This window comes from Gracilinanus agilis, chromosome 2, assembly GCF_016433145.1.
Source record: "Gracilinanus agilis isolate LMUSP501 chromosome 2, AgileGrace, whole genome shotgun sequence".
NCBI lineage: Eukaryota > Metazoa > Chordata > Mammalia > Didelphimorphia > Didelphidae > Gracilinanus > Gracilinanus agilis.
In genome coordinates, this window is record NC_058131.1 from 506,560,271 (window position 1) to 506,586,422 (window position 26,152).

Consider the following 26,152-nt stretch of genomic DNA (forward strand, 5'->3'; position numbering starts at 1 on the left):
AAAATAAAATAAAAACCTAACTGATTGGTCTCAGGTTTCCTAAAGCTATGAAACTAAAAGCTTCTATTTTCGTTTTTGTTTTCTAATTTCATTTTCCTTTGTGGATCTTAAACTTGTTCTTCTAGAAATAAATAAGTCTTCGATTTTAAGTTTGTGCCACAAAATTGGCATTTATCTACTAACCTGTAAACTCCTCTATTAGGCTATGAGCCTAATGAGGGAAGTAGGTGCCATGATAGATTTAGATCTGGAAGGCAACTGGGGAATCACCCCTAATCTAAACTCCTGATCTTATAGTTGAGAAAAATGAGGCTTAGAAAGGCTAACCAACTAAATTCTACCACTGCATCCTTCCTCTGCTACCCTTCCCCTCATGCCTAGCATAGTACACCCTGCACATAGGCAGCTAGGTGGCATAATGGAGAGAGCATCTTACCTAGAATTAGGAAGGCCTAAATTCAAATCTAGCCTTAGGCACTTATTAGCTTAATGATTCTGGATTACTCACTTAAACCTCTATTTACTTCAGTTTCCTCATCCATAAAATAGGGATAATAATAGTACAAGTCTTCTAAGTTTATTGTGATCGTAAAATGAGATAATATTTATAAACCGCAAAGCACACTGCCTGGCACAAAGTAGGCATTATATAAATGTTAGTCATTATTATCAGATTTCACACAGCTTAAGTATACGAGTAAAGACTATGACTTATCTAAAATTTGTATCCTGTTCCCTATCTAATAGTATACAATCTGTGCATAGCAGTTATTTAATTAATGTTGACCTGAAGAAGAAAAAAAAGTAATATTTAACTAGATACTATGTATCTGTGAATGAGCTATTACTCATTTCCTGGGAAAGAATCACAGAATGTTGGTTAGAAAGAACCTCAGAAATCTCTTTGTCCAACTGTCCCTCTATATTTATGGAAAGTAAGCACCTAAAGTGGCTGTGGCTTGCCCAAAGTAAGTCACATGACTAGTAAGCAGAAAGAGCCAGAACTTGAACATGAGTGTTCTGAATCTAAGTCCAAAAATCTTTCTTCTGTACCACAATGACTCCTTTATAAGGCTCTGTTCATGATGAGAACAGAGAAAGAACTCTTACTTGAGGTCTGGAGAACTTAGAAAATGAAAAAATAATTCCCAGAACTCAACTGAAGAAAACTCAAATAGTCCCTGAAGGATGTGAAATGAAACATTAGACTATATCTTAGGTTGAGAAATGAAAAAAAAAATTTGTCAAATAGACTGGCATTATATAGCTCCAAAGATTATTTATATTAAATTTTTTATCATTAGGAAAATCAATTAAATTCCACCATGCATGTAAACCTATAAGAGGTGACATGTGCTAGAATAGACTTAGGCTAAGACATTTGCTAAAGAATGCAGAGAGGTAGGAGGATAGTTGAGGAACTGGTCTGTCTTGGGAAAACAGAATCCTCACAGTCTAATTATCTATTTGACAGGGGCCAGAAGTTTAGCCATCATATATATAATAGTCCAAGCAATAACTGCTACTTTGAGCATTTCTTCTATTAGATTTATTGCAAAGATAATGGGAAATGAGCCTCAGTCAATTCTCTTCAATATATGGGAGAAATGCCGTGAGATATTTGTCTCTTGATTTATTCAAGATTTTAGCTTGTAGATTCTCCATGTGGCTTGGTTTTTTCTCTTCTCCCTTTCTATAGATTTACCATAGGATTCATTAACACCAAGAGGATCACAAATATTAAACTCAGGATTCTTGAATTCTTGTGAAGGCTTGGAGGACAAGGGGAAGGATAGAAGGAATACTGAAACTACTGACATATGAGAATCCTAGCATCTCATACTTTGACGAGTCCTCAGAGGTTGTCAGTCCCTTACCTGAAATAAGAATCCCCTCTCTTCATCTGGAGTATTTTCTGTGGCATTCAGTGATATATACTATCCCAATTCATCATGATCTAAAAGCTGATAGACACTGAAGAAAATACATTCTATCAGTGCATCCTATGTTGAGAATAGGAGGAAATATATGGAAAAAATAGAATCTAAATCAACTTTCTGATATGGGATTTGTGGAAATGAAAAATCTCTGATCATAAGGAAAAATGTTAAAAGTAAAACAAACAATAAGCCCAAAGTAATTAGAGTCAAAAAAAATATCAGGTAAGCAGTACAATATAGTAGTAGAATGAGTGCTCAACTTAAGAGTCAGAAGATCTGAGATCAAATCTTGGCTCTGATCATTAATTAGTGGTGTGATCCTGGGCAAGCCACTTAGCTTCCCTAAGCCAATGTTTCCACATCTGTGAAATGGAAATGATAATACTTTGCAAAGCCTAACTTAAAAGACTTGTTATGAGGAGAGCACTTTGTAAACTTTAAGTACTACAAATATATGAACTATTTTTAAAAAATAGCCTGATAAAAATGATGGCTCACAGATCCCGTATTGATCATTCACAGGTTTATACATGGCGTAGGCAGCATGATATAATGGTAAACATGCTAGACCTGGAGTCAGGAGAAGTTGCGGTTCAAATCTCACCGCTGTTTTTATTAGTTATGTGAGCCTCAGTTTCCTCACCTGTAAAAGGGGGATAATTATTCCAATAACATTTACTTCATGGATAGCTGTAAGGATCAAGTTGTGTCCTGCATGTAAAGCACTCTAGGAACCTTAAAGAACTGTTTAAATGTTCATTATAATTGTTATCATCATCTTCACTATTACAAAAAGGAAAAAGAAGACATTTCAGAGTACAGTTTATGATAATCCTGTCTCAAGACAGCAATATTTTAGAATATGGTGGTAAAGGGAATAGAGTGATATTGATATATATATATGTTCATATATATCACTCTATATTATTGTCCTCATTGTAGAAATGGAGAATTGAGGCAAAGAACTCCAGTAGCTGGCATAAAACAAAGTTATATTGACACCTGACTTTGTGTTGCTTTACATACAGACCTGTTCAAATCACATTCCCAGGCTCAAAGCTCAGATATGTGGTATGATGTTCACAAATTGGGATGAGATACAGGTAAGTCATATGAGGATGGGGGCACATTGCTGCAGCCTGGTGATCTTGCTGACCAATCACAAACCTACTGGTCAGTAATGTATGTTAGTGACGAATGAAAAATGCACTATGGGTGACAACTTTTTTTTGTAACGTCACAAAATGGGACATTTAAACTACTTGGCCTCTGTGAGAACAAATTTTAGGCTAGCTAAAAGAAAGATATGTGGCTCCAGGACCCTAGAAAAGTTTAAATAAATTTCATTATCACCTTATTTTATTACTGCCTGAATAGAGGGATAGGAAAGATATCTTATGTTACTTATAAAGGCCAGGGGATGATATCAAGAGTGATGTTAGCTGAGTGAGGGAGAAAAGAAGGAAAAAAACAAGCTTGACCCACCAGTGTCCCAGTTGCTGATGTTGTGAGGGGCGCTAGACTGATGTTCCAGCTGTCGCTTCATTAATTGGCTCATTGTCAGAGCTCCCAATGATCCCCTTTTCATTTGCCTATACTGAGCTATATGGGGGAAATTAGAAGATGGTTACAGGGGGAAATAAATTTCAGGATAACACATAGGATTGAAAATTTCATATCTAATATTCATTCAACATTCAGTAGAAGTTTCCTGGTCAATAAAAGTATATGTTGCTAACCAGATGAAAAAATAATGGTATTATTTTGGCATTATTATTTTAGACACTCTCTTCCCCTCAGCTACAGACACAGTGTCTACCTAGCAATTCCTTATTGATCACCTGGGAATATAAGCTACAACAAAAAAAAATTGTACCTATATTTTATAACTCATTTTTTTGGATTCATGAATCTTCCCATAATAATCTCCAATCTTCACAACATTCTCATGAGATTCCAAAGAGAAGAAAGAAGAGAAGAGAGTATAGGGTCCCCATTGTAGAGATGGAAAAACTGAGGCACAGAGTAATTGACTTCTCACAGATCACACAAGTCAGAAATTGGCATAAAATTAAGGAAGATTTACTTTCAACCTTTGAGAAATTGCATTGAATTAATATTTGAATATTGGCCTACTATTTGAAATTTACCAATAAAAAAGGCTTTCCCGGGAATTCTATATTAAGCATTTGCAAATATTCTCCCAGGAAAATTAACTCTTTTTTTCTAATTTGTGATGTCTTCCTCCAACCAGAAAGATAACAAAGAGGCTCACGGGCAAAATATTTGGTTGGAAAAGTTAAAAAATTAAGAATTTCAAATTTTATATTCTATTTCAGCATGACTATTTCACTTATCCATCCTATAACTCCAAAATACTCAGACTACCATTCAGCTGCTTATTATCTAAGATAACAAATATCTGGATATCTGTATGTTTAACTACTTGGCACATATAAAGATATTTTCCATTTCTTAAACCATAAAATGTACCTCTGGCAACAAAATATTATCAGAAATCATTGACAACAATCTGTACATCATTTAAAGTACAGTGTTACAATATCAAAATTCTTAACTGATATTAATAAACAGTTTGTTAGCATGGCTTCTATGACATGTTTAGTAACAATGTATGATACTGAGCCCAAGACAAAAGATTACTCTTCTTGTGTCTACGCAAACAAAATGAGAAATTCACTTACCTAACCTAGGATTAAGATTCTGTTCATGAAAAAAAGTGCCCTGTTGAAGGCCAGAGCTATCTATCTGGATTGCTGTCTTGGACAACTGAATTCACTGGAAAGCTGCTAGATTTTATCTAAACAAATGTTCTTAAATTCCTTTTGTCTAAGATAAATCGATTCTATATTTGACTTAATCTACATATACAATCCTAAAAAAAATCCAAAGGCAGAAAATATGTTTTAAAAATTTTAACTAAATTTAAAGTCACAGAACTGCTTCAGATCTTAAAATTTTATTTTCCAGTTGCCACCATCTTCTATAAAGATGTTAGAGCTGCTGCGGATCAAGAACTCTTACCATTTATATCAGTTTGTAAAATTACTTTCCTTAGTATCACATAGAAATAGATTCCTAATAAATACTTCTGAGGACAAAGATTTCTTTAGTGGTTATCTATGGTAAACACATGAATTAGTTTTACTACTAAATGAGTTGGTTAATTCAATTCTCCTTCATGAATTTCTTAAAATATACCCAACTTGGAATTGTAATTGGGGCTTGATAGGTATGGTTTTCAGGTTCTTTTCATATAATAATTAAAAAGGAAAGAGCCCCCCAAAAGGCTTTCATCTTTTTAATGCTTCAATTTTTAAAAGGATATCTTATAGCTGTGTGACCCTGGGCAAGTCACTTAACCCCCCATTGCCTAGCCCTGTAACAAATAAATTTAATATAGAAGGATATATAAAAGATATTAGGGTTTAAAAAAAATTTTTAAAAAAAGGATATATTATCCAGTTCTCAGATTCTCTTGATGAAATAAAAATAATTAAATACAGAACTAGATATAAAACTGGCATGTACTTAATCTATTTTTGAGGGTACAAGTAACTGTTAAAATATAAGAAAATTATTTCTCAATTGTTCCTTACTTTGTTTCATAGCTGTAATTAAAACGACTCCACTAGAACAATAAAGACAAATATGGACCTCTAGAATAAAGGATTTTATTTCTCAGGCCATTATTGTTTTCCAAGGTGGACCCAGTAAAGACTAATTTTATTGCCATATTGGCCAATCTGCTAGGTGTTAGGTAGTACCTCAGCATTGTTTTGATTTGCATTTCTCTAATCAGGAGGGAGTTAGTTAGAACACTTTTTCATGTGATTATTGATAATTCTGATTTCATCTGAAAACTGCCTATTCATATCCCTTGACCATTTGGGGAATGGCTTGATTTTTTTTGTAAATTTGACTTGGTTCCATTATATATTTTGGAAATTAAACCTTTGTCAGAGAGTTGTGTTATGAATTTTTTCCCAGTTTGTCACTTTCCTTCTAATTTTGATTGCATTGGTTTTGTTTGTACAAAACCATTTTAATTTTATATAACCAAAATCATTCATTTTACATTTTGTAATGTTCTATATCTTTAGCTTGGTCTTAAATTCCTTCCTTATCCACAGGTATACTATTCTATGTTCACCTAATATATTTATGATTTCACTCTTTATATTTAAGTCAATTGAATTAATCTTGGTATCAGGTGTGAGATGTTGATCTAAACCTGACTTTTCCCATACTGTTTTCCAATTTTCACAGCAGTTTTTGTCAAATAATGAGTTCTTGTCCCAAAAGCTGGGATTAAAGACTAACTTTAAAAGCATGTTATCTTCAGGGGGTTATAAACAGATGTTCAAACAGAGGAAATGACAGTACATGTGGCTGAGGTTTTTCCCAGTTCTCAAAATTGGTTTTTCTATATAAAAAGAAGCATTTCCAACCAAAATACCTTAATGGGCTTTGGAATATAAGGACTAGATTGATTCAGCAGGGCTCTGAAAGGAGGCCAAAGGGCACAAATTAAAGAAGCAGATTTCAGACCCAAATAAGGAGGAATTTCCTGATAAAGAAGTAGAAAATGGAATGGGCTGCCTCCAAAGGGATTCTCTGGGCGCCATCAAGTGGACATTAGAGAACATTAGAAGAAGGATGAATAAACTATAGCCAGTAGGCCAAACCCATGACATGTTTTTTTGTACAGTCCTTAAGCTAAAAATGATTTTAATATTTTTAAATACAAATTTTATTTCCTGTCCTTTTTATTTTTTTTTAAATAAAACCCTTACCTTCCATGTGTATTGGCTCCAAGGCAGAAGAGTGGTAAGGGTAGGCAATGGGGGTCAAGTGACTTGCCCAGGGTCACACAGCTGGGAAGTGTCTGAGGCCAGATTTGAACCTAGGACCTCCTGTCTCTAGGCCTGGTTCTCAATTCACTGAGCTACCCAGCTGCCCCGCCTGTCCTTTTTATATAAGCAGTAATAAAATGAAGTGATTAAGAAAATGACTTAAACTTTCCTAGTGCCATAGACTCCTACTATCGAGGGAAGTCATTCCTAAATTAGGGATTAGATCAGACTTCTAAGGTTCCTTCCAAATCTGGGATTCTATGTTGCTATAATTCTGCTGGGTTAAACTTCCAATATGTTTTATCATCACTTTACTACCTACAAACCTATGGGAACACATGGACAGATCACACAGATTTAGCAGAGATAGGCTATGATCTGCATTGTTGAAGACATCCCTATACTGATGAGATTACAGGTTGATTGGAGTATTATTTCACACAATACAAAGTCCTTATAGATTAAAATTGAAGGCCAAACAAGACAGTATAGTATGGAAATACTCGTCCCCTATACAACCACTCAAAATTACATCTTTTTCCTCTTTTTTGACCAAAATATTATAGGTTGAAACAAAACTCAATTTAATCTCCAGTTACCATTCTGTCTTACATACAATCTGGAGGAAAAATGGCAATCTTGGAAACAAATCTAAGTAACATATTTCTATAGTCCTTTTAGTTTTGATATTTATGATAGCTCCAGAACAATCTACCATAACTATTATTTCTGTGACAGATTTTAGTTTTCACTTGAAATAAAAGTTCATAGCTAATTATTATTCTTTTCTTGATTAACTGGCTAATTAGTATTAGCAACAAACCAACATCCATATGGTTCTCTGAAACCCCACAATCTTGAACAATACTATGTCATGTTCAGCTGACTACAAAACAGGTGAAATAAAAAAAATTAAGGTATTGAGAAAATACACTTCTATAAATGGGCTGAATTTTTAATTATGTACCAGATGATGACATAAAACCAATGTGATAAATGGAATAATTGATTTTCATATCCTGAAACCAATGGAAATCTTACTTGATATAGAAGAATGGCTACTTGTTTCTGGCATGCCTGCTTCTAAAGTTGGTGCAGAGGAAGATTCCCTGGGCATTTCCAAAGTTGAAAGTCCTTTAGCAGAAGTATCTATAAAAAGAAACGCTACTTAAAACCTCAAAAATGGATTAAAGAAAAAGTCCAAGAACAGTTTTCACTCTTCTTTCCCTTATGTTTTTAGGAGCTCTTAATTCTTCATCTGTCTTCTTGTGGTGGCACTAAAGGACCCATAAAGAGCTACATCTAAGTTACCTCTGGTATCACTTAACCTGTCTCTTGAGGAACAATCCAGAACAGAGTCACAAGACAAAGATTCTGCATTCTGCTCAGTGCTGTGTGATTGGTGATTCAGTCTGAAATTTTAGACAAATCGACTTAAACTTTGTGACACTATTTATCTAACAGCACCTTAAACTGTCAGAGCTGGAAGGGATTTTAGATAATCTCATCCAATCTAACCTCTTCACTGTATATAACAGGAAAATGAGACCCTGAGGGGTGAAGGAATTTTCCCAATGCTGCCAAATAAATTCAGGACTTATAGTTATTACTTCAAGTGGCAAGATAAATTTATTTCCTACACTATTTAACAACAATGTGCCAATTATTCTAAAGTGGAAAGTGTTTTCTCGATTTCTTTTCATTTGCCCAGCATTAATAGGAAATGAATGTGGTCTGTTCTGCTAACAAGTTATTTAAACATCTAAATGTTTTTTTTAAACCATTTTGATTGAAATTTTTCTAAAAGGTATCACACACTTTCCAACTTTCTTAAATTGGAGATACAAAAGCATGAATTTAGCCTTTTATTAGGAAAGGATCATCATTATTTTATCTATTATGTTCACCAACACAATACAATGTAGTATAGTGAGGCTCAAAAAGAACAGTTTTCCATTATACCATATGGCCCCAGACTGTTGTGCTTTTTTTAATATTTATTTTTTAAAACTACTCTTTATGTGGAAAATCTACAACCTTGGTGATGCTCAGTTAAATCCTAAACATTAAGATGTGGCTAGATAAGTGATTTCTAAAAAACTGAATTAAATTTTTTTTTTCAAATTTATATATTTCCCTTCTAAACCCTGGTTGTCAGATTGTCAATGGACACTTCTTTTTATTGTCAGTATACCTACCTCTAAGAGATATTTCTCCACACTTCTGCCTTTCCTTACACATTTTAAATTAGCTTCAGGTTAGTTTGCCACCTATATTTAAACTCTATGAACTCCAGATATGGACTTTGTACCATCTATGTCTTCCACTCAAAGGATTCTTCTACTTTCTTATTTCTTACTGTGCCCCAGAGAGTAAACAGAGGTTTGGAAATTGGCTTCCACTATCTGAGGTATTATTTTATTAGAAAATTGCCTAAGAATACCAGTTATTCAAAGAAAGTATAGTAAAACAAGAGCTAAAATGACTAAGTTCATTAAAATAACATCAAAGTAGTGACAAGAACAACTGGAATTGAAGTCAGGAAACTTGGACTTAAGTCTCAGCTTTGCTGACTAAATGTACGGGTATATGACCCAGAGAAATCAATCAAATTTTCTGTTTTAGTTTTTTCAGTTTTAAAATAAGGGGACACACAGAGTCACAAGAACCTGGGTTCAAATCTCACCTTTGATATTTAGTACCTATGTGATCTTAGGCAATTACTTGACCTTTCTAGGACTCATTTTCCTATCAGTAAAGTGAGAAGGTTGGATTAGATGAACTCTGAAATCTCTTTAAAGTTCCAGTTCTATTATCTTCTGACCCTTCCAATATTAATAGTACATGAAAACTATGAAAACAGCCAGTAGTATGAAAAATATACTTCTTCCTCACTCTACCCCAATCCAAAGTGCAAGTCTCTTCCTGATTGTTCTTGAAAATTATTTTCTAACTACCTCTTCCCCGGGTTTCCATTTTAGAATAAATGTCCCTTCCACACTCATTTCTCTCAATATGTTCTTGTTATTTACTTATCAGTAAAGTATAAAACTGAGAATGAATCCAAAACCATAGACAATAAGAATGCTTAATTGTCATATGTTATCAATTCCTCTTTTATATTTATGGTTTTAAAAAAATTCTTGCCGCAGGTCTCATCTTGAAAGAAAAGCCTTATTGTAGAGCAGTAGTCTTAAATAAATTACAGCGACTAAGTGAGGTATAATAGAGAGCTGGCCTCAGAATCAAGAAGATCTAGGGTCAAGATTTTCCACTAATATATAATTGTTTTGTGACTTTAGGCAAGTCTGTTTCCTCAAGCAACTCTGTGATTATAACTTGCTGTATGGTTGCCAGTCTTTATTGGTAGAAGGTATTTCTTTATTGGGAGTTCCCTAGTCTGTTAAAATCACAAGTACAGAATGGAAAAAAGAAGCAACACCCATTAAGGTACCAAATTACTTTAGGACAATTATTTTTACTCTGCTTTCTTTTGTTTTTATTTCCTCTTTTGCAGAGAATAGAATATGATATCAAAAATGGTTTCTGCTTGACCTTAAGCATATCAATAATCTCCCTGAGTCTGTTTCCTTATCTATAAAAGAAAATAGTCCCTTGCAACTCTAACATTCCCTTCTGGATCTAATATTTTATGATCACATATTCAAATGCTCTTTGGAACACTAATATTTTATATATTATGTCCTAATAATCTATAGATGTGTATTAAGCCTTCCAGCTCCAACTGTCTATTAACCTCTTATAAAAGCAACCAATCCTTCTAGTTTTAACATCAACAGATTTTCTTATTGAATGACATAACTTACAATAGAATCTGATTTCCCTCACACTATCTCCCAGTGGAGGGGGGAATAGGAATGTGGAGGGGGCATGAAGTAAGGGCTATTAGAATAGATGAATAAGAAGCCACCTCACACTCAATGCCTAGATGATGTAGGCACCATATCCTCTAAAACTCTAGATGTACAACTAAGAGAGAGAAAGTGACAAGCTATCGTTAAGGAAAGACAATTTTTCTAGCTGCAATAATAATTCTAGTTCCAAGTTGCCTAAAGCTTCCCTTACTTAAACTTCATCATAGCCTTTCTTGCTAATGCCTGATCCAGTTTCCTGCCTTCTTTAAATCCATTCAATTAGTAATTACTGATTTCTTCCCATCTACAACAGATTAGAAGTCAGAAGACTCAAGTTCTAGTCCTGGTCCTGCCACTAGATAGCTAAATAACCTTATTTAGGCTAATCTCTTAATCTTTCTAGGCCTCCTTTTTCCTATGTTTAACAAGAGGAAGCTATAATTTCTCTAGCTCTCCATGATACTTTTAGGTATTCAAGAATGATGTCTAGAACCTTATAGGGCAAGGGGGAAGACTAGTAAAACAGAGATTATTATCAGAGACAAATACCTAGATGTCATTTATTTTCAGGAGATAACATAAAAAGCACTGGATTTAGACCTGAAAGACCTGGGTTCTAGTGTCTGTCACTAACTTTTTATGGGGCTCTAGGTAAGTAATTTAACCTCTCTAGACCTCTCTATGCTCATTTGTAAAGTAAGGTTTAGATGAGATATAGACTAGATAATATTACTAAAATCATTTCCAGCTCTAAAACTCTATAATTATAATTTTTTATAAATGATAATTCTAACCAGTCCTATTTCTTCTAGTAACTATGCTTTCTAGTTGCAAACTTAAGAGAAGAGAGAAATACAAACAGTGCTATGTCAAGGCTTTAGGAAATCTAAAATATTTTAAGATAATGTAAATCTATTGGTACATGAGCCATTCACTTTGCTGTGCTTAGAAACTCTTGACTCCTAAAGAATATTAAAAATGGCTTCAAGCAGAGTGGTGTTATGACTCTTTGTGTCACCATCAAATGGTATTTATTAAGCATCCACTTGCCCCCAGCTCTATGTATGAGAATCTTGATTCCTATGGATTATATTAGTTGTACCTGATAATGCATAGGTTCCTGAGAGCTGAACATTTTCAAAAAGCTCTGTACATTTAGCTAAATATGTAATCAGCTGTGGACTCTAAAGGAATATACAGTTAGTGCTCAATAACTCAGGGCCTTTTTTATCTAGTCCATGACTTACAAAGTCTTCCATTTCTACTCCTCCTCCTTCAGTGTCTTAAGCTCTTATAAAAAAAAAAGCAAAACAACTGACTTAGAACAAAGTTTTAGGAATATTAACTTTCTTCTCTAAACATGGATAATCAAGAGTTGACTGTAGTGCTTAGGAGACAACAAAGACTTTGACATGTAGGCAGCCAGTAAAACCACATCTGAATCCAACATGCTATTTGGAGCAGGAGGGAGTCAGGATGGTTTCTGAAGCAATTATAATGTCAGAAGCCGACATTATAAGAATAAAGTTTGATGCATATTCAGGGTCAGAATTCTATCACAGTTGCACAAACTTCAGGAAAAGACTTGGTGGGTGAGTGGGGGGTTATGGAAGAGGAAGAGAAATGTGCTTACCTGACTCTTTCTGTTCTCCCAGTTTGTCTAGAATGTTGAAGGAAATGTCCAGGTACTCTCTCTGGATAGCACTAACAGCAATCTTCCTCTGCTTCCTTTGCCTAGGCACAATCTGGATCTTAAATTCAGACTCCTCAGTTCCATCCTCTCCTGCCTTTTGCTCAGCATTCTGTTCTGTGTCAGACTCAGCACTGGCATCAGGCTTTTCACTTTCAGACTGACTCTCAGCATCTTCAGGAACTTTAAGGAGGACTGTTTTGGTACATGAACTTGAGCCCTGTTCTTCTTCCTTTTCTTCCTCCATGCTAAGTTCAGTGCTGTCATCAATTGACATCTCAGGAAGGGCAAAAGATTTCTGCAGAAGGTCCCGCTTCTGTTTCAGAGTGAGCGGACTACCACAAGAAAATTCCTGAAGTGCCTCTAGTTTTGACAATTCTTCACTATCTTTTCGCTCTTCAGAAAGCTGAGGAGGAGTTTCTTTTTTCCCTGATGACAGACTATTTCTTCTGACCTTAGAAGTAAAGTCTTTAGAGCAATCTTCTACACTGACTTGCACAAGGGGAGTTGTGCTTAAGCTAAGCACAGAGGGCCCAGTAGGAGATGAAGGAAAGGCTAAAGTATTTTTACTAGAGACACCCTCAGTACCTTGTTCCATCGTTTCCTCCTCTTCATCACTTTCCACTATTCGGAGAGGAGGAAGGGGCTCAAAGACAAGAGAGTCACTGTCTGATGTGGAGAGAATAGAGCACTTTTCATGCCCTGATGTTGAATCTGATGACAAATCAATCAGATCTAAATCCTCTTTAGGGGTAGAAGGTTTTTCTGGAGAATCAACTTTCACCTCAAACGTCTCCATGCAGTTTAATCGGACTTCTGGTATCACTGGTCTTCGGGTTTCTTGAAAACCTTCTACAGTGGGGTTTTCAGGAATTTCTGTATTGTCCGGCCTCGTAGAAGAATTCTGTCTGGGTCTTCCATAATCATTTTGTCTGTGTATGATGTAAGCAGCATGGGTGGATGGCTTATCTATATCGCATCGGTCTATGCAGGACTTCCTACGATGCTCATCTAATGTAAACAACAGGGAGTCTGCATTCCCTATATCAAGAGATTTTTGTTTTAAAGAGCGCAGCTTTTTTTTCTGAATGCTTTCTTCTCTCACACAGCGTAGAATGCTGTCTTGAAATGCACCCGTTTCTCTATATTCAGCCAGTTCTATTTCACCTGATTAAAACAGAAAAAGCTAGTACTATTTTACTTGGCGATTTCATTTTTTTCCCCTCATGCTCCAGCATATAATTGGCATAAACCATAATCCACAATCCCAGCACCACCAGTGGGAAAAACTTTCAGGGCAAAACTGTTCTAACTGCAAGAACCAGATTAGAACTTTGCCATGAGAGAACCAAAATGGCCCTCTGTGATCTATTTTTGCAGACAATTAGGTTTTCAAATAATTCCTCAGCTCTGTTCAGTTGGGCCCTAGATGGGATTTGTTTGGCTGAATCAGATCTAAGGAACTGTATTCAGGTTGTGTGGAAGAGAAGCAAACATTTTGCAACAAATCAAATTAAGCAATGGCCCTCTGAGACAATCATGACAATTAATGATGTATCTTGTCAATTTCTCGTATATATATAAATGCATCTATATATATACTGTTTGTGCATACATATATATCAAAATCAATAGTATTAAAAAAAGGTGTAGTAACATAATCAAATTAAGTTTTAGCCTAAAACAAACGGTAGAGTACAACATTTCTGCATAAAACTACTAAGATAAAAAATTCATACTTCTCTGCACATTCATCTCAACCGGTTGATATTTCACCATTTTGCTGCCGCCTATCCTTTTCAATCTTGCAAAAAAAGTTTGAGACTCCTTATTGCAGGGTCCAGTAGGTGTATCATGAATATCAGATTCATCAAAAACACTATCTTCCTCTAATTGGGGGAGAGAAAGTCATAATTACACTTAAGAGACTCCACCATCTCTTAGGCTGTGTCTACACTAGTGTTTCCATGAAAGCATTTATGGAACTAAGTTTTGAGAAAGATGTCTATACCAACCTAGTTCAAGCCATGGCTACTTAATGTTTCCAGATTTCAAATTTTCCATTTGTGCAATGCAGCAACCTACAAAGAAGTTGCCCATCATATTTCACGCTATGGCAATATTTCCAGGATATATATCTTATCACCCCAATATGGCCAAACTGGGATGGGGAGTTTTTAAATGCTCTTAAAAGTGCCTTGGAAAGTGGCTAAGTCAACTTGTTTCTTTATGCCTTGGAAAATGGCTAAGTCAACTTGTTTCCTTTTTTTGTTTTTTCTGTTTTTTTTTTTAGTCTACTTTGACAAAAGGAATTTAAATAAAACAACACCATGTTATAATATATAATTTTTTCAAATCTTGGGGTTTTTTTAAGACTAGTATAGACACAGCCTAGCACTACATGCACCTTTAACTTTGTAAATGCAAAATACTGTACTCTACATTTGATAATGAAACACACAACACAGAAAAAGCTTATAAAAGCCATTTGTTATCTCAAAAGCTCCACAAATGATTATGGACTGAAAGAGTAAATAAACAAAAACAAAACAAAACAAAATTCTTCTAATACAATTTAAATTCTTCCTCTGTGGTATTTATTATATGTTACTGCTATACACCTCATGAAATTCCAATAGTATCTCGGTCTGTCATAGTTCTAAGAGTTAGTACACCCATCTCTCTCACACACACACACACACACACACACACACACACACACACACACGCTAATTTATTTTGTCAGTGTCCTTGTTTGCATACTGTCTTCTTTTGGATATCTCCATTAAGCTACTTTTAAATTACAGATAGAGCCAGAAGCAGATTAATTATGGAAATAGCAAAGATCCAGAGAATTCTTTCAGAAAGCCCACTTTCATATGTTTATTTTACCCAAAAGGCAAGAAATAAGCAAGGGCAAAAATTACTGACATGCATCAAACACCATAATTAGCAAAAATGGCATTCTGTTCTTAGTCATTTGGATTTATGTACCTCAAAGACAATTTTTTAGGTTAATTCTCAATAAAATAATAATATTTAGACTTTATTTAGTACAACCTGGCTTCTGGGCCCACAATCTGGAACAATGAAGCCTGTACATAATTATGATTTTTAGATTTTTTGAGTATTAATCATATGTTAGTTGAAATAGGGGAAAAAATAATAGCACTTCAGATATCATTCTTATCCTACCTAGATTATGCAAGTTAATATGATCACATAGAATCCACTGACAAAACTATACATGCTGAAATTTTTATCCAAATATAAAATAAATTTTTATGATTAATTGCCGTTGGGATTATGATCCAATTGAACTATATAAATATAGACTTGTTACTCTCATTGCTCAAAAAAAAAGACATCATATCCAAATTTGCTTTTATGTGACAATACCAGGTATTCTGGTTCTACTTTTTAGCTCTCCATTTAGAAAAGTAAAATTCAGGGAGTATATGATTGATTCCCATTTAATTCTACTCCCAGAGTCTAAAAATATTGTTCATTAAGGTGTTGAATGAAGAGAAAACTATGTCCAAACAACCCTGTTTCAGAACAAAGGCTAAAATTAATTTCTAGATCAACTTCATCTATAGACCATCCCAGAGGTTGGGCAAGTGAGGGGCAAAACTAAGAGGTTATGCCTTACTTCAAAGGCAGGTTTTTGGTAGCCTTAGAAATCCAGACTTAACTTGCCCCTTGGACCCCCACTCTAGAGTCAACCTAGAACTTTGAATCAGCTTAGAAGCAAACTGGCATCCTCTAAATCTGTATGTAATGGACCATGCTAGATCAATTGAGATTATCCTAGAGTGAAATAACATTTCTTGGTTTACTCAAGACTCCAGCTATGCCCCTAAAGTTCATTATAACATCAGTTAGATAGGTCAGATAAAGGCAATTTAACATTCACTATGGAAAAATACCTCCGCTCTTCAAATGTAATCTCATAAGAATATTTCTGCCCATTCCTTTTAAGATTTGTTTTTATTGTTTCATTCCAAGAAAAACCTGGCAAAATGCCTTATAAAACAAGGTCATTAAAATCTTTGTGCTTAAGATATTTGGGATATATTGCCCTGAGACATCAAATGAAAAAAAAACAACACATAAATGTTTCACAAACCTTAAAGTGTTAACTATTATTGTGAACAGAATCTTGAATCACCAATACAGACCATTTATTATTGACAGATGACAACAGGAGAAAGTACATTTCCAAGCCTAGAATCTATTGAAATTATTATTCTGATTTCAGAAACGAACTTGACAATTCCAAAATGATGGTTCCTTAGAGTGCTGGAAAAAACATTTTTGTGGTAGGTCAAAGGAAGAAATTGCTTAATGCTTTTGAAAAGTTTCACTAAGACTTCTTCACTTAATATCAGATGACTCATGAAGAACAACAATACTATTCATGTCAAAAGATTCTGGCAATTATTCTTCAAGGAGCATTTGAAAATTTTAAAAACAGTATTAAGAAGGAAAGTTTTAAAAAGAGAATCAATATGCAGTTGATTCTGCAAGATCCCCTTCTTTCCTAAACATATCATGCAAAGTGTCATTAAGCAGAAAAAGGGATAAAATTCAGATGCTGAAAGTACCTTTTTCTTTCTCACTGTATCTGCTGATGTTACTGTTGTCACTGTACAAAGGTCCTGCAGTAGCATGTGGTCTACAGCTGTGATACTGTGCATTGAGCGTATTGACTGTTATTTGGATCAGATGCAACATAACCTTGCTGATATCACAGTCTCGGTATGGATACTGCACAATAAAATGAAATATATAATAAATACAAGAATATTAAATATTTTATGATATTATTAATTCATTTATTCAACAAGTATTTACTGATAGGCTACTATATCTAAGGCATTGTGCTAGAAGCTGGATATACAATGACAAAAGTAAAACAAATTCCTTTCCTCTAGGAATTTATAATCTACTAAAAAGATACAATAAGAAACACAAATTAATTTTGAGAGGGGAGGGAAAGGAGGGAGAGAGTGAGGGAAAAGAGAGATGGAGGGAGAGAGAATGAGTAGAAGAATCAAGGAGGACCTTATAGAGGAGATAGCACCTGAGCTATGCTTTAAAGGAAAGTAAGGATTCTAACAGGCAGGGGGTAAGGAGAGAGTACAATCAATAAATGCAGGTGCACTGCAAATAAAAGAAATGGAACTGTGAATACTGTATGTGGAGAAAAGTTAGCAGGTCAATTTGACCAGAACAGAGTATGAGTGAAGGGGATTAATAGGAAATAAAACTGAAAAAGGACTATTAGAGATAAAAAAAAAAAGTTTATACTATACACTAGAAATATGGCATTAAAACATATAAATAAAATGGGCAATATTTCATGTTAAGTTGTATGAGGTCCAAAGGGGAAGGGTCATTACTGATAAGGAGATATCATATCAGGTTTCACAGATGAGCTGCTACTTAAGATGGTCTTTAAAAGATGGATAGAAATAAAATAAGTAAAGCAAGAAGAAGTAATAAATAACAGCCCAATCAAAGGTATAGAAACTGGAACATAGACATTATATTCTGGAACCAAAAAACAGACCAGTTTGGCTAAAGTAGAGAGTACATAAAAGCAGTGATGTGAAACGAAGTTTAAAAAGAAAATAATGCTCAACTATAGAGAGCCTTAAATTACAGGCAAAGGAGTTTGAATTATTCTTTCAAAAAAATTTGGGATCCAGTGAAGGTTTCTGAGCAAAGAATGACATCCAAATCTTGGTAGAAGAAAGGTTAAAAAGAACAAACTAAAAGGAAATTTTAGTGAAGGCAGAAAGGTCTGCTGCAAGGCAAATGCAAAAGTCTAGTCAAATAGAATGAAGGCCAATACTAGGATGGTGATAGGAGGAACAGAAAATCAAAGATAATCTCAAAGTTTCAAACATGGGATAGTTACTAAATTCAAATAACCAATTCCCACTGAAATATCATTTGGCCCCAATCCAAACTAGTCCAATTCAGTCCAGAAATATCTAGTATTATAGTCTTAGGTGTATTTAAAGATCCACTTTAAACTCTCATAATCTTAATTTTGGCCACCTAGAAATGATCTCAATTTATAATATTGTTCCTATGGAATTAATTTTCCCCCTGTAATACTGGTTTCCTTTATAGTATATTTTTAGACAACCAATTAATATTCTATATCAACTATAGCTTGGTACAAAGAACTCTGGATTTAGTATCAGAGATTGGGGTTCAAATCTTAGTTCTAATACTTATCATCTGTGTGACCTAGAGCAATTCTCTTCATTTTGACTCCTGTACTAAAGTTTTCTTAACTATAAAACAGGAATGATAATAATGGCTCTATTATCTCACTCTGAGGGCTCTTGTGAGATAAAGTAAGATAATGCATGCAAGGTCCTTGGTAAACTCTGAAGTGGTACATAAATGTCACTAATCATTATAAACACACTAGTTATTAGTCTGTAAGAACCTCATTTAAAATTTGTATATCCCCCAGAATTCCTAGCTCTATGTTCTGCATTAATCATTTAATGTTCATTGGGTTATTAAAATATTTTAAAACATTCCATTTTTACTTTCTCCCAAGCATTTGAACAGATCTCAATCCCATGTACCATAAAGTTAATTGATTTTGGGGTGGGGGGTATTGTTAAATCATGCCTGAAGTTGCAGAATAGCTGCCCAAGCGCTATGCTAACATTAGATTCCCTAGATCCTCATTGGCAAAGCTGTGGCACAAGTGCACAGCTGGCATTTGGGGAACTGTTCCATTCCCCCTCTTCCCAGTGCCCCAACCTTCTGTCCAGCCACCCAAAGCAAGCACTTTTTCCCTCAACTCTCTCCTCTAATGCGGGGAGGAGGGGCTCACAGATAGCTTGAATTTGCCCTCTGGGCACTTCAACTGAGAAAAGGTTCACCAACCCTGCCCTAGATGATTGTGCCCAGAATGGAAGAGTAAAAAAGATGTCTCACCTTATAAAGAATAACAAGTAATGCCTTCAACCACATCTGCCGAATATGAGGCTTCAGAGACCATAGGGAGCAACGAGGTGGCTGTTGAAAATAATGTCGCAACTGAGGACAAGAGCAATACTTAAGTACTTGAACCACTAAAGGGAGAAGATGTTTTCCCAGATTGATGTTATAATCCATCACCTGAAATAGATATAAATTGAACAGTGAAAGCAAACAGAAGCATTCATGCTTGATCTCCCTCTTTTCTTTGCCTTGCTGGTGCCCTTGCTCCCACACTTCCTTCACCGGGTAGCTACTTAACATCTAGCAAAGTCCTGAAATAGGTATTGCCAGGAGATAAAGATGTGTAAAACAGTATCCCTGGTGTAGTTTATACTCTAGTAAGAGAATAAGATATGAACACAAGCAACTATAACTTAAGGCAGAATACAGTCAATGCCCCAGAGAGATACAATTCTCATTCCCTGAATGAAGTCTTCCCTGTCCACTCCTACCCATAATTCTCTCTTATCCATGAGTTACCTAACCTAATTATCTATATTTCTCACAATATAATAAAGTCACAGAATCTCAGAATTGGAAGAGACCTATCCAGTCTAATTCTCAGACTTCTACATTTTCCCCAGTCAGTAAGCAAAGAGAGTGTATTTAGGAGAACATACTGTAGATTTGGAGATGGGCATTCTGGACCTGGCTTGGTTTTGAATGAAAGGCAGCATGTAGTGGATGGAGAGTTGGCCTTGGAGTCCTGCATCTGACATATCCTGACTGTGTGACTGTTTGGTGCTCCAGGTAGATTTATCTAATGTGCAGAGACCAATCTAATCTGCATTGGTGGGGGCAGTTCTTTCCTGGGCCTGATAAAATACTGATCTGTACTGATAAAATCATGATCTAGACTCTTAAAAAAAGTCATAATGTAGACCCATATACACATAAATATGTACAATGAATAATATATGTATATTACTAATATGTTAACATATTTGTGTCTGCAAGTATAAATATTTGTACTTTGACATATACTATATCTGCTTGAACATCTCTAGTAATGAGGAACTTAGCATTACTTAATTGAAATATGGTCTTGTAATGGCTCTTGTATTATGCTGTTAGTTTTTCATGTACATATGACTTATCTACCCAAATCAATTGTGAGGAATACAAGATTAGGAGCCATTCACCTTGCCCATTTTTATATCATGCATAATACACACTCAACAAATACTTCATAGATGGACAAATGAATGGATGAATGAATAAATGAATTACTGAGAACAAAACATAAGCCTATTCTGTGTCAACCAGAAAATTTGATGCAAATAACTTCAATTAAATTTACTTAGTATCAAAATGAACAAGAGACTATCTGCAACAGTATTATTTATATATCATTAGAGGTTATGAGTTCGAAGTCTGTCCTAGGTTTGGCATGTAGAATTGCACAGTTTCTAGCACCACAATATGAATATTTAGCATCCATTAAATTAATTTTAGGAAATACCAATTCTATAGGTTATGGTACAAAATGTAGTAGAGAGATATTTTGATGCTGTACATGGAGAATTTCACTGACCAGGATGTTGTAGAGAGAATTTCTATTCTGACACTGGAATAAATGTCCTAACATCTAGCACAATGACCTAAACTTACATTCATCTCTGAGATTCTGTGACTCTATCATTCTGGAATTCTCTCAACAGATTTAAGGACTTACACTAGACACAGTCAAAAAATAGTTAATGTATTTATAACTAATGAATTAAATATATGTATAAATACATTCAAACAAATATTTATTTAAAACATATGTATGCTTGAACACTTTTAGTGACTGGGAATTGCTATGATCATATAGTAAATTCTTCTTATAATACTATAGAGAACTTCAGTGATAAGAGGATATAAGTATTTTATCACATCATATACTGACTTGACTACCCAAAGAAGACTCTAAAGGAAAACTTACAAGATGATGATAGAAAGAAGTTAAGGATTACTAAATTTCCTGCTGCCTAATTTCTTTCCAACCCTATAAAACTGCTGTCTGATTCAGCCATATATTTCATGTCTTGTGCTTGAAGGATATCATATCAAATGCTTGAAGGAATTGACCCACAGTTCCCTGTTTCAAATAGTGAATTAAAGCACAGACTAATCAAATGTTAATTCAGAGCTAATCCTTGTTGTGTGCAGCTCTGCCCCCCCCCATTTATCTAATCCCTTATCTCCTCTATAAAATGGAATAAATTATACTTTTGCATTAACTACCTCATAGGTTTGTTTTAAGGGAAATATTTTTAAACTACAAAATGCTATATAAATGTGAACTTCTCTTTTCCAACCTCCATGCTTTTTCCCCAGAATATTCCCTATGCTTGTCAATTCTTCCCTTTCCTTCTTTTCCTGCTAAATTGTAATCTATTAAAGCCTAGCTTGAATGGCATCTCCTTCATAAAAACAGCCCAGTTCTTCCTGTCAGTGGCAATCTTCCCTTTCAGACTGCATATAGCATAGAGCTTTGCAGCTCATCTATACTATCTTGTAGTGTGATGTGTTTGTAGTATCCTACTCCTAGACTGAATACAGAGGCTGTGTCTTAACTTGTTTTTTTAAACTCCTCCTCTACATCTTAAAATCAATACTAAATATCAGTTCCAAGGCAGAAGATAGATAAGGGCAAGACAAGTGGGGTTAAATAACTTACCCAGGGTCACAGAGCTAAGAAGCACCTGTGGTCACTTTTGATCCCAGGACCTCTAATTGCTAGGCCTGGTCCTCTATCCATTGAGTCACCTAACTTCCCCCTTATCTTAAAATTTTAATCTATCCTGGAATGCACGCAATGTCTCACACATACTTCATGCTTAAAATTTCCTGCTGAATGAACTAGTATTGTTATTTAACCAATAACTCTTTGCACATTTTAGAGTCTACTTAGGTCACACAAGAAAGAAGTTGACTAACATGTTAGTTAGGTACATGGCTTACCTAACTGAGATAGTCTACTGAGAATGAAAGTCATACTTACTTGTGCAATTCCAGCAATAAACGCATTGAAACAAGTTGAGAGGCGCATTTTTTGAGGGGCTATCATAAAGCATCCTTCTTGCTGGTCATAACCAAGTAAAACATATAAGTGTCGTTTGACTGTGTTAAATGCCTTAGCACTACTGATGTCTGACTCCGCACTACTCTCATCTTTAGCCATAAACTTCATTAAAACTGTTATCAGCTGGTGGACTGTCTGATGGTCAATCCCAGCATCCTCAGGGAGAAGGTCCTTTATTGTATTATCATTCTCAGGAGACTGTTGCCCTGTCAGTATGAGAAATGATATTAGTTAGATCTGCAACAAGTTTTCATGATTTTTGACTTAGATCACTTCCATGATATTTTTAAATTTCAGTTTTCAACAAGAAACATAAAGACATACTATGCCCAAGTAAGCAAAGCATTAGCTAGGGAGGGGTAGACCCTTCTATCCTTCAAACAACACAGCAAATCAATCTTGTAATAACATGGCAATGGTGAAAAAAATAGGATACCATGGGTGGGAATGAGATTATATATCATAAGCAAAACAAACATTTAATGCATACATTTGTTCAGTTTTTAAAAGGTATATCACTTTATGAAATTCTATAGTCCATGTTATAGGAAAAGTAAAGCAAGGGTCCTTAATCTGGAATCTGATGGCCTTTTAAAAATATTTTGATAACTATATTTAAATATAATCAGTTTCCTTTTTGCTATATGTATTTTGCGTTATGAATGAATATATTGTTCCAAAAAGTGGGCCCATATGTTTCACTAGACTGCCATGGTGCAAAAAAGGTTAAATACTCCTGATCTAGAATTTTATACGTGTAAGAACAGCAACAAAAATAACCCACCAAAATCCAAGGAGGAAAAAAGGGCTAAGGAGGATACCCTTTCGCTAAAATTATTGAATAGTTGGATTATTTTATTAGAATTGAAGGTTTACAGAGTTCAAAAGGACTTTAGAGGTCATATAGGCCAAATCACTTATGAATAGGAATCCTCTCTACTGTTCCTCTAGTGGGGGAATTCACCACTTCCCAAAGCAACTCATTCTATTTTTGTGCAATCTAATTGTTGGGAAGTTTCCCCTTATATTAAACATAAATCTATTTCTTTATAATTTTGATGCATAATGGTACAGTAGATAGAGCACTGGACTTGTAGTCAATAAGACTTGAGTTGGAATTCCAACTAAAGCAGTTATTGTGTTACTTATTAAGCAAGTAACTTAACCTCTCAACTTTGGTTTACTTATCCATAAATTGACATAACTAGACCCTATCTCTCAGTGGTCCCTTCCACTTCTAAATCTTTAATCATATGATCCTAATTCTATCTTTTCTAAAAGTGATGTGGTAGCTTCATCCCATCTATTTTTATTCAACAGAATAAGTTGATTGGGGGATAGTATGTATGGAGTAATAAAAATATTAGAGTTTGAGTCAGAAGACATGGGTCCAAATCCCAGCTTGTCCACTTACTGGCTATGTAATTTTAAATCACTTTCTCTCAGGGCCTCTATTTTTTCATCTGTAAAATAAGGAATCAAATCAGATGACCTTATAATTTTCTTCCGTAAGGCTAACAGTCTTAAGTGGAATAAGTGGAAAAGCATTGAATTTGGAGTCAGACCTGGTTCCAAGTCCTGGCTCCAAGATACTTACTAGTCAAATGGCTTTGGGAAAGTCTAAACCTGAATTTCCTCATTTGTAAAATGAGAATGAAAATATTCACTCTATGTCACAAGATTATTGTGAAGATCAAACAATATGACATTCATGGAAATATATTATAGTATATAAAATGATTGGCTAAATTCCATTAACATTTACAGAGAAAAACTAAACCTCTAATGGAGTTTCTTTTTGATAGATCTCAAAGAAAATACATTACAGTGTGATAAATCAGTTGAATAATTCTAATACTAACTACATACAATCTTTATTCTCCAAAACTAAAAACTAATAATAAAGATTCAGTTCTATAGTTTAATAGTGAAACATACAGAGAGGAAAATGTGAACTTTTCAAAAATAAGGAAACAAAGCATGAAGTTAGGCTGGATGTTTACCAAATGCAAAGGGGAAAAAGTCCTCAACATTTCGCTTCTCTTAAAATAAATAATTTTATCTGCTTTAAATCAGTTTATTTAAAAACAAAAGAAAAAGTTATATATAAGTCAAATTGACTTTCCTTATTGACACTGGTTTTCTTTCTTATTTTCAAATCCCAAACTAATGCTGTGTCCTCCAATCATCCACTCCCTATGAAAAGCAGCTATGATACAATGAATTCCCAGATAGAAGCAGAGAATTTTTATCTTAAGTCGCACTTCTAACTTGCTAATTATTCCTTAATGAGTCACTTTTCTTCTCTAGGCCTCAGTTTCCTCATATATAAAATAAGAAAGAAACTGAACCAAATGAATTATGTCATTTCTAACATCTCTCCGACATTACGGGAACTAATATTTGTATTTTGTTAGAAGCTAGAGTGAGGCTTATTTCCTATATTCAGCTTCTTCGTTCTTCTTCAAAATTATGCTCTGCTGCAACCTACTAAGCATCTCAAAAAAAAATACCCAACTGGCAACTCAAATTAAAAATATACAAAATTTTTAGCTGCTGAGAAACCTGTCATAAGTCCAATTTTATAAATATATGCATATATATGAATGTATGTGTGTATGTAGATATGTTCTTGTCTTTCCCGTTAGAATGTAGGGTCCTTGAGAGTAGAGACTATTTCATTTAAGGTGTTGGCATCTGCAGTGTTTAGCAAGGTTCTAGGCACAAAGTAGATGCTTGATAAATAATTGTTGATTGAAAAGATTAACTCACAATATCTCACTTTTGGAGGGAAAAAAGCTTTAAATTACATTGAGCTAAAATTAATGCAGCCGGGGCAGCTGGGTAGCTCAGTGGATTGAGAGTCAGGCCTAGAGACAAGAGGTCCTAGGTTCAAATCCGGCCTCAGACACTTCTCAGCTGTGTGACCCCCATTGCCCACCCTTACCACTCTTCCTTCCACCTAGGAGCCAATTCACAGAAGTTAAGGGTTAAAAAAAATAATAATTAAATTAAATTAATGCAGCCAAAATTAAACGGAAAACAGAAAACTGGGAGAAAAAGTTATAGCAAGTTTCTCTGATAAAGGTCTCATTGCTCAAATATATAGAAATGAAGCCAAATTTGTAAAAATAAGAGCCATTTTCTAAATGCTAAGTGGTCAAAGGATGTGAATAGAGAGTTCAGAGGAAGATATCAAAGCTTCAATAATCACATGAAAAAAAGTTCTAACTCACTATTGATTAAAAAAATGCATATCCAAACAACTCCAAGATACTACCTCACACTTATCAGATCAGCTAACATGACAGAAAAGCAAAATGAAGAATGCTAGAGGGGATGTGGAAAAATTGGGACACTAATTGCATTTTTAGTGGAGTTGTGAACCAGTCCAACTATTCTGGAGAATAATTTGGAACTAAACCCAAAAGGCTATAAAACTGTGCATACTCTTTGACCCCACAATACCACTACTAGATCTATAATCCAAAGAGATTAAAGGAAAAGAAAAATAACTTATATGTACAAAAGCATTTATAACAAATCTTTTTGTCTTCTTAACTTTAGACCCCAAGTTCTACCTACTACTCCACCTAGGTATCTCAAATTTTAAATAATTACTTATATAAATAATATCTTTTTTTTTTAAACCCTTGTACTTCGGTGCATTGTCTCATAGGTGG

The 26,152-nt window shown here is 34.7% G+C and overlaps 1 protein-coding gene across 3 annotated transcripts in view; it reads right to left on the reverse strand.

The window, feature by feature from the left end:
- Positions 1-26,152, reverse strand: part of UNC79 (unc-79 homolog, NALCN channel complex subunit) — a 310,022-nt gene that overhangs the window by 96,038 nt on the left and 187,832 nt on the right. For 2 of the 3 annotated variants that reach the window (XM_044662137.1, XM_044662136.1), the window contains 7 exons: positions 22,389-22,675; positions 19,355-19,537; positions 16,990-17,152; positions 14,122-14,271; positions 12,326-13,549; positions 7,859-7,966; positions 3,426-3,542 (listed from right to left, as the gene is read on the reverse strand). In XM_044662137.1, the coding sequence (XP_044518072.1) occupies positions 3,426-3,542; positions 7,859-7,966; positions 12,326-13,549; positions 14,122-14,271; positions 16,990-17,152; positions 19,355-19,537; positions 22,389-22,675 (2,232 nt within the window). The remainder of the gene's footprint in view (positions 1-3,425; positions 3,543-7,858; positions 7,967-12,325; positions 13,550-14,121; positions 14,272-16,989; positions 17,153-19,354; positions 19,538-22,388; positions 22,676-26,152) is intronic. The other variant, XM_044662138.1, reaches the window with a different exon arrangement.